This window comes from Epinephelus lanceolatus, chromosome 21 (assembly GCF_041903045.1).
Source record: "Epinephelus lanceolatus isolate andai-2023 chromosome 21, ASM4190304v1, whole genome shotgun sequence".
NCBI classification, from domain to species: domain Eukaryota; kingdom Metazoa; phylum Chordata; class Actinopteri; order Perciformes; family Serranidae; genus Epinephelus; species Epinephelus lanceolatus.
In genome coordinates this window covers 1,564,841-1,580,690 of record NC_135754.1, presented here as the reverse complement: position 1 = coordinate 1,580,690, position 15,850 = coordinate 1,564,841, and the positions used below count along the sequence as shown (strand labels likewise).

General features: G+C 41.2%; 1 protein-coding gene across 2 annotated transcripts in view; it reads left to right on the top strand.

The window, feature by feature from the left end:
• Positions 1-15,850, top strand: part of fasn (fatty acid synthase) — a 104,967-nt gene that overhangs the window by 55,437 nt on the left and 33,680 nt on the right. For both annotated transcript variants that reach the window (XM_033612145.2, XM_078163409.1), the window contains 12 exons: positions 1,443-1,558; positions 1,737-1,909; positions 2,045-2,236; positions 2,360-2,440; positions 3,178-3,363; positions 3,575-3,754; positions 7,054-7,257; positions 7,713-8,029; positions 8,157-8,561; positions 13,588-13,752; positions 15,205-15,320; positions 15,464-15,618. In XM_033612145.2, the coding sequence (XP_033468036.2) occupies positions 1,443-1,558; positions 1,737-1,909; positions 2,045-2,236; positions 2,360-2,440; positions 3,178-3,363; positions 3,575-3,754; positions 7,054-7,257; positions 7,713-8,029; positions 8,157-8,561; positions 13,588-13,752; positions 15,205-15,320; positions 15,464-15,618 (2,290 nt within the window). The remainder of the gene's footprint in view (positions 1-1,442; positions 1,559-1,736; positions 1,910-2,044; positions 2,237-2,359; positions 2,441-3,177; positions 3,364-3,574; positions 3,755-7,053; positions 7,258-7,712; positions 8,030-8,156; positions 8,562-13,587; positions 13,753-15,204; positions 15,321-15,463; positions 15,619-15,850) is intronic.

Here is a 15,850-nt window from a genome sequence, read left to right as displayed (position 1 = left end):
CTTCTTCTGTCTGTCATATTTGAATTGTGGGCATCAAATGACACAACGTGGGTCATGTGTTCTAGACTTCTGACAGACACACTGTATCATCAATGAAGTAAACATCATTGTCTGAGTCTTTGACTGGCTGCTCAGAGTCATTCATCAGTTCTGTTATATTCGATTTAGGATGCAGAAAACTGTCCTATATATACCTATATATACTATATAGCGACAGTGTGACAGTGGGAAAGGCAAAAAAAATATAGTTGATTAATTTGCATGTAATTACATGCTGCAACAACATTTTACTCATTAAGTTTGCATTCAAATGTTTAAAACTAAAAAACAGGTTAAAATGTGCCCATGTTATGTATCAAATTGAATATATCAAGCTTGCTAACTGTAAATAAAGGTTGGTGGATGATGGGATACCATAGACAGAGTAGAACTTGAGAGTTATTTATGAAGCATCCTATAATGACTTTCAGCTAGGAGAGGGAAAACCCCAAAGAGTGTGGCATGGCTTTTCTGCGACATTTATGATGATGTGTTGTAGTTTTTATGCCTCGGTCCTGAGGATAGCTATGGCTGGAGGGATTCTGTTTTGTTTGTCTGTCCGTCTGTCCCATTCTCGTGAACAAGATATCACAAGAATACCTTTAGGGAAGTTTTTTAAATTTGGCACAAAACTTGCCCATATCTCAAGAATTCATACTCCAATTATGACAAAAAAATTAAGCATCCATGTTTTCATAGACATGGATGTAAACTGTAAGTGTTGCTTGAGTGGTTAGTGGAGGCATACAACTACAAGGTGGTAATTCTAGTTCTAAAAGTTGCACTTTTAGATTTTAAAACAGTGCTACAATTTGAAATGCAGGAAAGTGCAGGGTCTTTATTTAGAATCCTTGTGGCTTGAAGAAAGAAGCTCTTCCTGAGCCTCTTAGTGCTGGCCTGGTGTACCCAACACAAGAAATATATATCATTTATAACGGTACATCATTTGATTTAGCTGTGTGACTGAGCCTAGTGATCTCTGTTCAATCACATAGTTTTACACTGTCTGCATCTTATATTGTTTCAATTAAGATAATTTATGTCTGTAATGTCAACCAATGTTAAAAAACACACAGTAACATTATGAACATATCTCTTGAGTATAGCTCCACCATCTGTAATCAATGAATGGGAAATTAGTCTGCACAGTGAGTGTACAAAAAACTGAAGTTTAATGTGGTGGTGTTGTTATTATTATTAGATTCATTATATTATATTGAGATTTGAAGACCTCATTGTTGTGGGAAGAGCATGCGCTCACTTTCACATCTGCACAAAGCTTGTCAAATATTTGTAAAGTTTTGCTAAAACAATGTCTTTGTCCTGTAAAAAGGTATAATGGTTTAAATAGTTAAGTGAACCACTGTCAAAACTTCCCACTTCTATATGTGTTTTCTATACAGGCCATCCTGAAGCGTACCTTAAAGCATACATGTTCCATCCTCCCCTTGATGAAGAGAGGCCACACCAACAACCTCGAGTTCTTCCTCTCAAACGTTGGCAAAATCTACATGAACGGGTCTGTAAATGCCTCACTGCTTCAACATTTAGTAACATTTGGTGCATAAGTGGAGTTTGGGGTACCTGTTGTTCTGGATGGGCTTTGCAGTAAAACCTCCCGTCCTCTTCCCCTCTTTGAGCACTCCTGAAAACATTTTCAGATTGCTGATTTTAGAATTCTTTTTAATGCAATGTAGCATCAACATGGATGGTAACAGCCTCTGCCCAGTGAAGTACCCTGTGCCAGTTGGTACCCCTCTGATCTCCCCCTTGGTGCAGTGGGACCATGCTCAGACCTGGGATGTCCCTAAGGTAGAGGATTTTTCCAGTGGCTCAGGAGGAGCGAATTCTGCTGTCATCTATAATATTGGTAAGAAATGCACATCCACATTTAAAAAAAAAAAAAAACAGTTCTGCATCTTCCATTTTTTGTTCTAATACTCAAGGGCTTTCTCATTTGCCACTTGATGGTCTCTGTATCCAACTCTTCTTTGACCAACAACAGACATTAACCCAGAGTCTATAGACTACTACCTGATTGGACACTGCATTGATGGGCGTGTCCTCTACCCAGCGACGGGTTACTTGGTACTGGCTTGGCGTACCCTGGTGAAAAGTCTAGGGGTTGTCATGGAAAGCACCCCTGTAATCTTTGAGGATGTCACCATCCACAGGGCCACCATCCTGCCAAAGACCGGTAAGAGCAGACCACAGCAGAGGTGTGAGCACGGGGAGGTTGGAGGTCTTGATTGCAAAGAAGTGATGAGCCTCTGATTGCCTCTCTGTCTGTCTTCTATCTTTACCTTTCTGGTCCTCTCAGGCCTTGTCCAGCTGAAGGTGCATCTCATGCCTGCCACCAACAAGTTTGAGGTTTCAGAGAATGGAAACCTGGCTGTCAGTGGTATGTAGTCTCTGTACATCCGATTATGTTTTCGGGTTGTCTGTCCATCTGTCTATCTCTGTCTGTCTGTCTGTCAGTTCCATTCTTGTGAACGCAAAATCTTAAGAACGCCTCAGGGAATTTCTTCAGATTTGGCACAAACGTCCACAGGGACTTGAGGATGAACTGATTAAATTTTGGTGGCCAAAGTTCAAAGGTCAGTGTGACCTCACAAAACATGTTTTTTGCCATGACTTAAGAATTAATACACTGCTTATGACAAAATTTCACACAAATCTCTAATTGGATAAAATGATGAAGTGATGGCGTTTTATATCCCTGATTAATTCCAACATTATCCATTTGATTATCTGTGCAAGGGTGTCATTGATGCCTCAACATCCCAGACTATATCAGTCTTTTTTGAACTGAGGGCAGGTATTATTAGTATCTGACTTTCATTTATGGATACCCTGACCATGCTTTATGATCCAGTCTTTATTTTAATCCTACTTTGAGGTATTTTTTCTACATTGTACAGTGCATTCTTTAGCCCTGCCTTAAAAATTAGTGAAGCATGTATTATTTGTATACAGATTACAGGTATGAGTCTTATCCTGGTGTGGATCACATTATGACCTTTCCATGGAAAATAACTAACTAGGTTTTGTTCAGTTAGAGAAGCAGCATGCAGCAGTTCCATTGAAAATGTCTAAAAATTTGCTGACTTCTGCTCTTGTTCCACATGTGATTTTCAGGCAAGGTCAGCTTGCTAGAGGATGCAGCCCTCGATTCATTCCACAGTCAGATAAGTCAGCAGGCTGCCAGCAATGATGGTGACCCCAAAATGAACCTCACAGCACATGATATCTACAAAGAGCTGCGGCTGCGCGGCTATGACTATGGAAAGACCTTCCAAGGCATCTTGGAGTCCAACAATGCAGGTACTAGTGGTGTGTGTGTGTGTGTGTGTGTGTGTGTGTGTGTGTGTGTGTTGCCTATCCATCATTGTATTTTTAAAAATGGTAGTAGTAGTAGTTAAAAGACAGCAGATTGCCTCTGCACTGTGTTGATATTTTTTTATCACATCCCCCAGACCTAAGTAACACTGTGTTGTTACTGATGACTTATCTCTATTTGATTGGCTTCCTCCAGGAGACAGCGGGAAACTGCAGTGGACAGGAAACTGGGTGACCTTTCTGGACACCATGCTGCAAATGATTGTGGTTGGGCTGTCGGGTCGTAGTCTGCGTTTGCCCACCAGGATCCGCTCAGTGTGTGTTGATCCAACTGTCCATCTGGAGAAGGTCTGCAGATACACTGATGGAAAGCAAGGTGTGTTATCATTCTGTTCAACATTGATTTTCTATGATGTGTATCTGCATGTGAATGCACCCACGCATTATTTCCAGGTTATCTTTTCTGGTACATCTGTCCGCTGTACCAAATAGTTTCTCTATGTAGACAGCAGTCATGCACCAATTGTTAAATTTTGTGTGGATATGATGTTTAAAATAACAATTTGGCTGATATCACTTTTTGTGGTTGCTGTTTGTTTTGTTTTTGTTATTATTTATTCTCCCTTCTGTGCCAAAGAAACAAGAAAATCTACGTAACTGAACTGTTTTTAAGTCACACAGTCCTTTGTTACACTACCTTTGAATGAGAACAAATTAAATCATATGAAGACAGACATGACAGGTCTAGGCAGCAATCTTTGTCATAACCTTCTTTTAAAGTAATGCATTTTCTTAAAACAACTTTTTTACTACACTATACATAATATATCATAATTCCCTCTCTAGTATCCGCTTTATATTGCTGTGAAGAGATCAACAAATTTCTCCTTCAAACAGCTGTATTTAGTCAAGGTTCTCACCAACATTTATTTTTTAAAAGATTACATCATGAAGACGTTATAATTAACCCTCGATCAACACTAATATTTACAGAGAGGAACTTGAATGCATCATAATGTAACTCAATGCAACCTCCGTCAGCAGTTAGATTCGACCACTGCTAAAATTAAATAGCTCTCCTCCTGCTGATGTCAATGCAGGCTTATTGTTCACAATGTAACATCATCATGGAAACAATACGGTGCATGCCCTGAAGCATCAATTGTGAGTTTACATCAGTTTGCATCCTTTCGTCCCATTGCTGTCCTAAGGGAAAATTTATTTTTCACTCAAACAGGTTTTCTACTATTCCCAGGATAATGGAATGCCATCAGTTAACAAGCCCAGCTTTTTACTCTGGAAAAAATTGATGTGACACAACAGAAAAACACAGTCCCCCAGGAAGTGTGCTGGGCCAAAGTTTTTGCATGGGGCCCAAAAAGTCTTTTTCCCCTTGACTTGCATTGGGAAAGAGACGTCTTTAAATCAGTAGATACATTTCTTTTGAGCTTCACAGCGCCGCAGAATGACTCGTTCCACTATCAAGATTTATCCCACTCGGTTTGATAACGTTTCAAAAGTCTTAAAGGGCCACAGTTATTTTATCCCCATTGAAGTTAACCAGAAGTTGTGGAAGTTGGCCGCTCAGTTGCACTAGGCCATGCTCAGCGGCTGTAAGTCTCTAGTGCCCTTGCTTTATGGGCCCAATGATGCGGAAGCAGTGTGGATCATCCGGGTAATTTGATATCACGGAAATAGAGCTTTTTTTTTGGCTTCATGCACCACTGAGCAGCCTTCATAGGAATGAACAGGGCTCTGCCAGGCCTCTTAATACATCCATGGAAAAACACTGGCCACTTGTGATGGGTCAGTGGCAGTCAAGAAGGTGAATTTCGGTTGATACAGATGTTTGGCTAATATATTGGTATATCCCCAGTAGATAGAAACTACCCAGTGTCATTAAAAAATATACAGTCAGGTCCATAATTATTTGGACAATGATACAGTTGTCATCATTTTGGCTCTGTACACCACCACAATGGGTTTTAAATGAAACAATGAATACCTGCTTAAAGTGCAGACTCTCAGCTTTCATTTAAGGCTTTTTTCAAAAATGTAGTATGAACCATGTAGGAATGACAAGCATTTCTTCACACAGTCCCCCAACTTTAAGGGCTCATAAGTATTTGGACAAACTAACATAATCATCAATTAAACAGTCAGTTTTAATACTTGGTTGCAAATCCTTTACAGTCAATGACTGCCTGAAGTGTTGGACACATAGGCATCATCAGATGCTGGGTTTCTTCCCTGGTGATGCTCTGCCAGCCCTTTACTGCAGCCGTCTGCACTTCCTGCTTGTGTTTTGGGTGTTTTGCCCTCAGTTTTGGCTTCAGCAAGAGAAACGCATGCTCAATTGGATTCAGGTCAGATGATATGACTTGACCATTGCAGAACATTCCACTTCTTTGCCTTAAAAATGTCTTTGGTTGCTTTTGCAATATGCTTCAGGTCATTGTCCAACTGCACTGTGAAGCATTGTCCAATGAGTTTTGAAGCATTTGGTTGAATCTGAGCAGATGATGTAGCCCCAAACACTTCAGCTTTCATCCTGCTGCTCTTGTAAGCAGTCACATCATCAATAAATACAAGAGAACCAGTTCCACTGGCAGCCATACATGGCCATGACATAACAGTACTTCCACCATGCTTCACTGATGAGGTGGTGTGCTTTGGATCATGAGCAGTTCCTTCCCTTCTTCCTTCTCTTGTCTTCCCATCATTCTGGTAGTTGATCTTTGTTTTATCTGTCCATAGTATGCTGTTCCACAACTGTACAGGCTTTTTAGATGGTTTTTGACAAACTCTAATCTGGCCTTCCATTTTTAAGGCTAACCAGTGGTTTGCATCTTGTGATAAACTCTCTGTATTTATTCTAGTGAAGTCTTGTCTTGCTTACAAGAGCAGCAGGATGAAAACTGAAGTGTTTGGGGCACCATTATCTGCTCAGACTCAACCAAATGCTTCAAAACTCATTGGACGATGCTTCACAGTGCAGATGGACATTGACCTGAAGCATATTGCAAAAGCAACCAAAGACATTTTTAAGGCAAAGAAGTGGAATGTTCTGCAATGGTCAAGTCATATCATCTGACCTGAACCCAATTGAGCATGCGTTTCTCTTGCTGAAGCCAAAACTGAGGGCAAAACACCCAAAACACAAGCAGGAAGTGCAGACGGCTGCAGTAAAGGGCTGGCAGAGCATCACCAGGGAAGAAACCCAGCATCTGATGATGCCTATGTGTCCAACACTTCAGGCAATCACTGACTGTAAAGGATTTGCAACCAAGTATTAAAACTGACTGTTTAATTGATGATTATGTTAGTTTGTCCAAATACTTATGAGCCCTTAAAGTTGGGGGACTATGTGAAGAAATGGTTGTCATTCCTACACGGTTCATACTACATTTTTGAAAAAAGCCTTAAATGAAAGCTGAGAGTCTGCACTTTAAGCAGGTATTCATTGTTTCATTTAAAACCCATTGTGGTGGTGTACAGAGCCAAAATGACGACAACTGTATCATTGTCCAAATAATTATGGGCCTGACTGTACATTTCTCCCTGTTTTGTACAGATTTAGTTATGTAGTATCTGATTAGAAACATGCTTATATTCTGTAGGGTTAGGGTTCTGTAAGTGTGTACCACAGTGAACGTTTCTCTTTCAATCCTATAGCCATTGATGTCCACGTAAACCGCTGCCTTGACAACATTATTGCTGGTGGAGTCCAGATCTGCGGACTGCACGCAACTGTTGCTCCCCGCAGACAGCAGCAGCAGAGTCCCCCCACCCTGGAGGAGTTTGTGTTTGTTCCCTATGTGGACACAGAGTGCCTTACAGCCAATGGAAAACTTGCAGAGCAGCTGAGGCTCTGTAAAGGTAAACCTCTCTTTGTGGCTGTATCACTTTTTGTCATCTCTTTAGTTGACAGATATAATTTTGGATCACATTTTAAGGTAGTTAAAATGAAAATTAAATGCACACCCTTAACTGTTATTTTTTTTTAAGTACATAAACATATCTGTGAGTGTATGACAGTTTGTAGCCAAATGATGTTTTGAAAGTTATTATGTTTGTCATTAGCATTTTCATTACTATAACTTACTGTCTTCTTATTGCAATGTTTGATACTTATATTGAACATCTCTGTGTTACAACTTCTATAAGGCAAAAAAGCAATCTCTATTTTGTACATAAAGACAGCAGTCAAATGTTATTTCTTTCCATTCAATAAAATCTTAAAATCAATGGTTGATATTATCAGCCCATTTTCCTCTTTTGTATCATCTGCCTCCACATGTCCTTTAAGACTTTGTCCGGCTCTCTCAATCCAGGTTTAATCAACAGACTGCAGCGGAAGTTGGCTCCTCACGGTGTCAAGCTCAGCATCCCCGGGCTACAAGGGGAGTCAGACGGCCCTCTTCCCAGCCCCGAGCCTTCTGAGCCCAGCCTGGTGCGGCTGCTGGCCCTGCTCTGTGGCCTGGAGCTGAATGGAAACCTTCGCTCAGAGCTAGAACAGACTGTGGATAAGGAGAAGGTGTGTCTGCTACAGGACAGCCTGCTGCAGGGCTTGCTAGACAACCCAGCCCTCAGACACTGCGTGGACATCACCATAGAAAACAGCATGCCCGGCAAGATCAAAGTGCTGGAGGTAATATTGAAAACTAGATTTTTTTTTTTTTTTTTTTTTAAAAAGGGCAAATTTCATACAGACGCAGAATGACTGAAATACAATATATATGCTCTTCAACCCTCTTCATCTGTCTGACCCCTACCAGGCTTTCTCCAATGATGGTCAGCTCTTCTCTCGCATGGTATCTCTTCTCAACATCCAGCCAATGCTGCGTGTGGACTACATTGCCACGGCAACCAATCTGGACCTTCTGACCCCCCACCAGGCCACCCTTGAGGAGCTGGCGGTCACCTCAGCTCAGTGGGACCCACTGATGGGCCCGGCCCCTGGAGGTGTAGTAGGAGGGGCAGACCTAGTGGTTTGTAACCACGCCTGGGGCCCTCTAAAGACAGACCCTGGACTGCTATTGGCAAATCTGGCTTCCGGTGCCAAAGAAGGGGGGTTTGTCCTCCTCCACACCCTATTGAAGGGGGAGACTCTGGGGGAAACCGTTGCTTTCCTCTGCAGTACGGCTCAGAGCGCCAGCAGCCAGCAAGGACTGCTCACACAGGTCAGTGGAGATAGTGTCTAAATCACTTAATGATTTTTTACCCTTCTAAACACTACTTTTAGTGCATCTTTTAGACATATAGATGGGACCCTCTCACAGAGAGAAGTATCATTCTGACAATCTGTATGATTTTAACCCCCCTGAAGCTGGAAGCTCAAAGAAATATTTTTGGCTAATGCAGTACTTCTCCCACAAAATGACCATTTGTATCATTTGTATCAATTACTCACCGTGTGCTCAGTTGAATTCATGAAGAAAAGTTTTTCTTTCTCTCACCTCCATGGTGAACGGAGAATCCAAAAATGTGCACATTCTTCAGGATTTGAAGTCATTGGGAATGCGTTAAACAACAGTAAAACTATACAGGGGTTAAAGTTCTATTTCCAGCGTGGCGAAGTTTCTGTCAGGTGTAAGTCCGGGCTGCCAGATTTGTCTGGGGCCCCGCGCTAACTGATGACGTCACGCATTATGATTGGCTTTATGGCAGTCACAAATCCTGATTGGTTGTAGCCATGGTTGTGGCTGGAAGTTTGAGGAAATGGTTGTAACGTTGGAGAGTTTGAGGAGAGAAATAAAAATAATAAATTGAAAGTTTTCTCTTCAGCTGTATGCTGAATGAAGTATTAAAACATTAACCTGACAAGCGGCAAACATTAACGAGATCGGCTCAGTTCGGATTAGCCTTCTAATGAGATCGGCTCGGTTCGGATTAGCCTTCTTTTAAATTAGCATTAAGCTAATGGCTAGCGGCTAATTATAAAACAGCTAAAAAGAAGAGAAATGCATAAGAAACATAAGAAATTACTGTTAGATCGGCTCGGGGTCGGAGGGCGTCTCACAAATCAATGTACAATGTTTCACAAATATGTGAACATATTTGACAGCATAACAGCATTGCTCCAAGGGTCAGTGCAGCCAGTGTTCAGGGTCCCAAAACAAAGAAATACAGAACATAAAGTTAGTTAGTTAGTTACAGTGACATGCTGTTATTTTTATTTATTTTTCATACTGTATACAGATAGCCTACACATAAATATATAATAATATGTGTGATACACTAACCCTGGATTTGTGAAACATTGTACATTGATTTGTGAGACGCCCTCCGACCCCGAGCTGATCTAACAGTGGAACTGGAAAATGCATATTTTACATCAACAAAATCTATTTTATCATTATTTTGAGTCACATTGTTGAAAGAATTTAGTCGTCTGTGTTCAAGCAGGATAATAGCAGGTCTCCATTGTGCGTCGGGCTTTCTTTTTCCTTGTCGGAGATTTTTTCTTTTTTAATTACTACTTACGTTTTTCAAGTGATTTCCCAAATTTGTTATTAAGTTGTGATATGCCAATTGCTTTTGGCAAATCTGGCACTCCGCTTTCTGGGGGTTGTCGGGGCATATTTTAAAGTGCAACCACACATCTGATGACCTCTTGGACATGTCTGCAGCTCTTGCACTGGTGGGGGTTAGTGTTGCGTTTAAGGCCTCCCCCCAAAAAATGGAAAAAAAAGTGAAGCTTCGAATTTTTTTTTTTTTTCACAATCAAATCCCGTGCCTTCGAACGAAGCTTCGAAGCTTCGAATTTTTTGGGTCAGCCCTAATCGGCATCGGACATTTTTTCATCAATAACCGATCAAATAAATGTATTTTACAGCCGTCTCCCTCCCTGCCTGCAGTCCCCACTGCACTGGGCTTTGTAACAATGTCCCGCCTACAGCCCCCTCTGATTGGTTACACGGCACAAGTGATATCCAATCGACACTGACGCCTGTGCATGCTTTCACATCATGTCACATTAGTCTGGGGTCAATTAGTGGCCGTTTTGGTAAGCAACCGGAACCAGGGCGAGAGAGAGAGGATCCGGAATTCGATGGATGCGCCTTTCCGTCAAAATGAAAGCACCAAGCTAATAAAAATGCGGTGAAACTTTTTAATTTAAAGAATAAAAGCCCCAAGCCATTAAGTTAACCTTTTTCTTTTATTTTATTTAATTGTATTACAAGTTATTGTCTATTTCAGTTGTCTGTTTTATTTAATAGGCACTTGATCCTAGTTTTGTACATTATACCTGTAGTTTGTAAATGCATTTTTTCGATAAAGTTTGGGGTGGTGGGGGCAGAAGAGAGAGGAAAACTGCGTGATGCTCGCCATGTAGCATGCTGTATCAACCACAACAACAACAACAACCACAACAACAACAACAATATGGCATCACCAGCATCGCTGCCTGATAATGTTACACCTGTCAAAACGGTGAAAGAGGATGCGACGAGACGATGGTGCGCTAGAATTTAAAGTTTTACTTTGGTGAACACTTTTACTTTGGTGAATTTGGTGAATTCCGGATCCACTTTCTAGACCGGAACCAGAATCCAGACAAAATTCAGAGTGAATGGAAACCAGGCTCTTCGCCTTACGTGAAGAGCCTGGTGACGCGAGGCTAATGTCACATTGAGACACAGAGCACAGACTGAGCGGGAGAGGCTCCGGTAAGCCAGCTGTAATTTTGAAGGTAAGGTAACAGAAACCAGACAGAAACGAAAGTTGCAATAAAAATCCTCTATGCTGAAGTTTTAAAGTCACCACCACAGCATTATATGATCCATTTCAATGATGACATGCTTGCCCAGAGGGGAAATTTCGACGTAACTGCCTGTTTAATTCACATCAAGCGCGATACAATTTTGCAAACAGCCTAAATGATTTAGCTTCTAAAAATAAATAGCACCAAGGCAAAAAAGAGACGTAGGAGCTATAAGTCAAAAAGTCTGGTAACCACTGAAAGTTTAATCTTTATTTATAAACTCATTATGCTATAAAAGTTTAATCTGAGAAGTAACTACTAAAGCTATAATCTTTTTGTTTGTTTTGATAATAAACACGTTCCTTTGCAACACATACATTTCTATTTCTTCATTTTGTGACCGCAACACCAAGCCCCCCGCTCCGGAAAAGATTTCAGATTTCACGCACACAAATCTTACGTGCTCCACATTTCAGGCACAAAATTTTTTCTTGCTTTAACCCCTGACTATATCAAAACATCCGTTTTCAAACTCTCACACACCTCCTACAGTGTAATCCAAGTCTAATTTATCCGGTCATATGCTCCGAACTTCCTAAACATATGCATTTACACTAAAAATGTTATTTAAAACCTTTCCGCCTATGAGTAGCGTGCCCTGAGTGTGCCTGTGCATGCACGTGCAAATGAACTCCGCCTGAGCAGAGTTCAAACCCACGTGACCGTTCAGGCATCCTACTCAACTGTGTTTTTTAATGGTTTACCAAAAATGCATGCCTTTTGAAGTACTGAATGAATTATTGAGACTGGATGTTTTGAAATACACTCTTCAGCCAAACAAAATCACTGGCAGGTGAAGTGAATAACATTGATCCTCTTGTTACAATGCAATGTTCTTCTGGGAGACCTTGGACTCTAACCTTCATGTGGATGCCACTTGATGTGCTACAAACACCTAAAAACTTTTGCAGACCCAGTGCACCCCCTCATGGCAACAGCACCTCCTGATGGCGGTGGCCACTCCAGGGAATAATGCATCATGCCACACTGCAAAACTACTGCAGGAACATGACAAAAAGCTTAGGCATTGACCTGGCCTCCAGTTCCCCAGAACCCAATTTGATCGAGCATCCATGGGATGTGCTGGTACCCCACCTCACAACTCATAGGACTCAAAGGATCTGCTGCCAATACCCCAGTGCCAGACACCACAGGACAGGTCCTTTGTCCATGCCTTGACAGGTCAGAGCCATGAGGAGGGATACTTGGTCTGCAGCAGTGTTTGGGTGGGTGTGAAGTCATGGGCATTCAAGTGGCATCCATCCAGTGACATAAATGCCAGGACCTAAGGTTTCCCAGCAGAACATTGCATTGTAATGAAGTCATCAATGTTATTCACTTCACTGACCAGTGTTTTTAACGTTTTTGGCTGATTGGTGTGGTTTTGCTGTTGTGAAAAGTACAAAACCTGACAGCACTCACTTACAATTGTAACACTTTTAATTTAATAAACTGCACAGCAGCAGATAAACGGACGCGTTTCAGCTCATAGCCGTCCTCGGCGTGCTGTTGTGAAACACGGTCCCTGTGTACTTCACTTCATAAAGACTGTTCACCTCTTTTAGATTCTCCGTTCGTATTGAGGCATGCGAAAAAAACAAAGCTTCCTTCATGAATTCAAAGTAACATGCAGTGAGTAGTGATATTCAGATGGTCATTTTGTAGTTGAAGTATTTCTTTAATATGACGTTATAGTCAATTCAATTTTATTTATAAAGCCCAATATCACAAATCACAGTTTGCCTCAGAAGGCTTTACAGCATACGACATCCTTCTGTCCTTTGGACCCTCACAGCGGATAAGGAAAAACTCCACAAAAAACCTTTAACGGGTGAAAAAAAAAAAATTGTAGAAATGTCATGAAGAACAACTGAGGAGGAATTTCCTCTTCCAGGACGGACAGACATGCAATAGATGTCGCACAGAACAGATTAACATATGACAAACTGATACATAAAGAGAGCCAGACACAGAGAGAGACCAAGAGAGATAGAGCCAGAAAGCGATGCAGGGCAGACAGTAATGACAATAGCTGCAATAACATTAACTTTAGTAATACTATTATGATAATAATAATAACAGTAATTGTGGTAGCATATGTTGTAAGTATGTGATAGAATATGATAGTATCTGTATGTGACAATAATAATCATATATGTATAGTATTGGTAGAAGTATGACTGATAATATCAGTAGTAGTAGTAGGAGGCATGAGGCAGTTACCATGACACACCATTCAAGCATAGCTGGGAAACGAGGGAACCTGCGAGACAGTGGAGCACAAAGGCTCCGGAGAAGAAGCTGATCAATGACGTGCAGTAAAGCCAAGGAATATGAAACGATAACATTATGTCATATGCTGAGATGCTACCACCACACTGAATATGTGAGAGCGAGCTGTTCGCGTTTTTTTGCTGATATTATCTTCCTCTTCTCACCAGGCTGAATGGGAGAGGATGTTCTCTGAGGCCTCCCTCAGCCTGGTGGCTGTTAGGAAGTCTTTTTATGGCTCTGCCCTTTTTCTGTGTCGCTGTCGGTCTCCTGGGAAACAGCCCATTTTCATTTCTGTGGACAGCACCAACTACATGTGGGTGGAAACACTTAAGGTGAGTTCCATATCCTTCTGTGTGTGTTTGGCTTTTGTCCAACAGTGGCCTGAAATAATTTTTCAGAATGTTAGGTGAAAGGAAGTAGAAAAAAGTCATCCCAACACAATGAAACCATTAAAGTATGTTATAACACTGGTGTTCCTGAAGGACCAATACTGGACCTGTTTTGTTCAGATTGTATATTAGTCTGCTCATTAGTCAACATATGCTGATGACACAGCTCTGTATGTACATGCTGAAAACAAACAACACCAACACCAACAAACTCATTTTTGGCATGGTCCATGTATCTGATTGGTTAAGCAAATCAGGTTTATACCTGAGCATAAACTTACCTGTATGTTTTTCACCCAGAAACCCACAGAGACTCACCAACTTGGGGCCAGATGCACAAAACTCTATGTAGATGTATGACTATTACTGGTTGTATCTTTTTCATCAGATTTATAAAGCCATGCACACACCTGATTCTGTCTCATTTCCACACCCACAGTGAGCCATAAATGGATGTAGAAACGCCCTTAAGCCACCGTTTGCATATCAATAGTTGCGCCCCTCCACCACTCATATGGTACAGAAAGAGAAATGTCTCCAACTGTGTCACATCGGTGAGGTTCTCAGATGGTGCCAGAGCAGCTGTCATTATGCACAGTTGTGGTGATTTGTAGTGTCTGCACCACTAATTCATCACATTTCTGCAAACCATCACTGTGGTAAAATCTTGATCATTATGATTGTTAAATGTCTGGAGGATGATCAGTGATTCATTCATTGTGCTCATGTTCAAACTGACTTTGCAAAGTTTTCACAGGAGAACATTAAATGATCACTAAGGGGGGGTGGGGGATTGTGAATAAATAATTATGAAATCTATCACTTATAAATAATTTAAAAATAACTTTATAAACGTGCCTTTGGTTGATATTTTTCACAATGCAGTGTACATTGCAAAAATAAAAAACAATCTAAAAACATTTTCTGTCTCTTAACTAATATTTAATCTTGTCCTTATCATCTCACCTGCAGCTGTCTCAGCTGAAACCGTGTGTACACCTCCTCTGAAAAATGTGTGAGGTGTGCTCCTTCTCATCGCACATTCTGTCTTTATAAAAACCAGTTAATGTGTGAAAAAAGACGTACACACGTTTGTTTTTTTTGCATACACATCGTTTATGCATCTGGCCCCTGATGTTTTTGGTAGAGACGAAAAGCTCACAGTGGTTTCTGATTTTAAATACCTTGGAATCTTTTTAGATTTGAATCTGTCATTCAAAAATCATATTAAAAAGGTGGCTGATATCTAATTCATCCTGACTAACATTAGGCAGAGCATATTAGACCATACCTAACAACAGAGTATTAGTTGCAGGGCAACAAGGGCAGCTACCAGAGGGGACTGTGCTGAACAATGCAGACATCTGTGTGTACCTGTGTAATTCTATGCTGCAGGAAATGATGGCAGAGTCATCAGACTGTCCAGTGTGGTTGACTGCCTCTAATGCCCACTGTGGCATTGTGGGAATGGTCAACTGCTTACGGCAGGAGCCAGGTGGCAACAGAATACGGTAAATCCTGGTGTATACTAACATTACAGACATTGCATAAGTCTTACCACCATTAATTTTTTGAGCTTCTTGTACATAGGTATTGTCCCACGGGTTTATGTGTGTATTGGGTCAAAGTGATGATTTTTTTTCCATGTTGCCAGGTGCGCATTTGTGTCCAATCTAAGCGAGTCCTCAGAAGCACCAAGCCTCCAGCCAGCCCATAAGTCCATGCAGTCTGTACTTGAGGAGGATTTGGTTATGAACGTTTACAGAGACGGACACTGGGGCATCTTCAGGCACCAGCTAATCACTCACAGTATGTTAATACCAAATTATCCTGATTCTAGTGCAGCTACCAAGTCCCTTCTTCATGTCACCTTTACTTTTTTACTCAGAAACAAACAAGGCGCAACATGCCGCCCAAGTGTGTGACTTTAGACAGCATGCCGACATCCAAGGCTATTCAATGAAGGCTGGTTCACAGTCTTTTACCCCATGGGAGCTTTGGGGTATGATACACGTCCAATGTAACTGCAGCTGTGATGTTG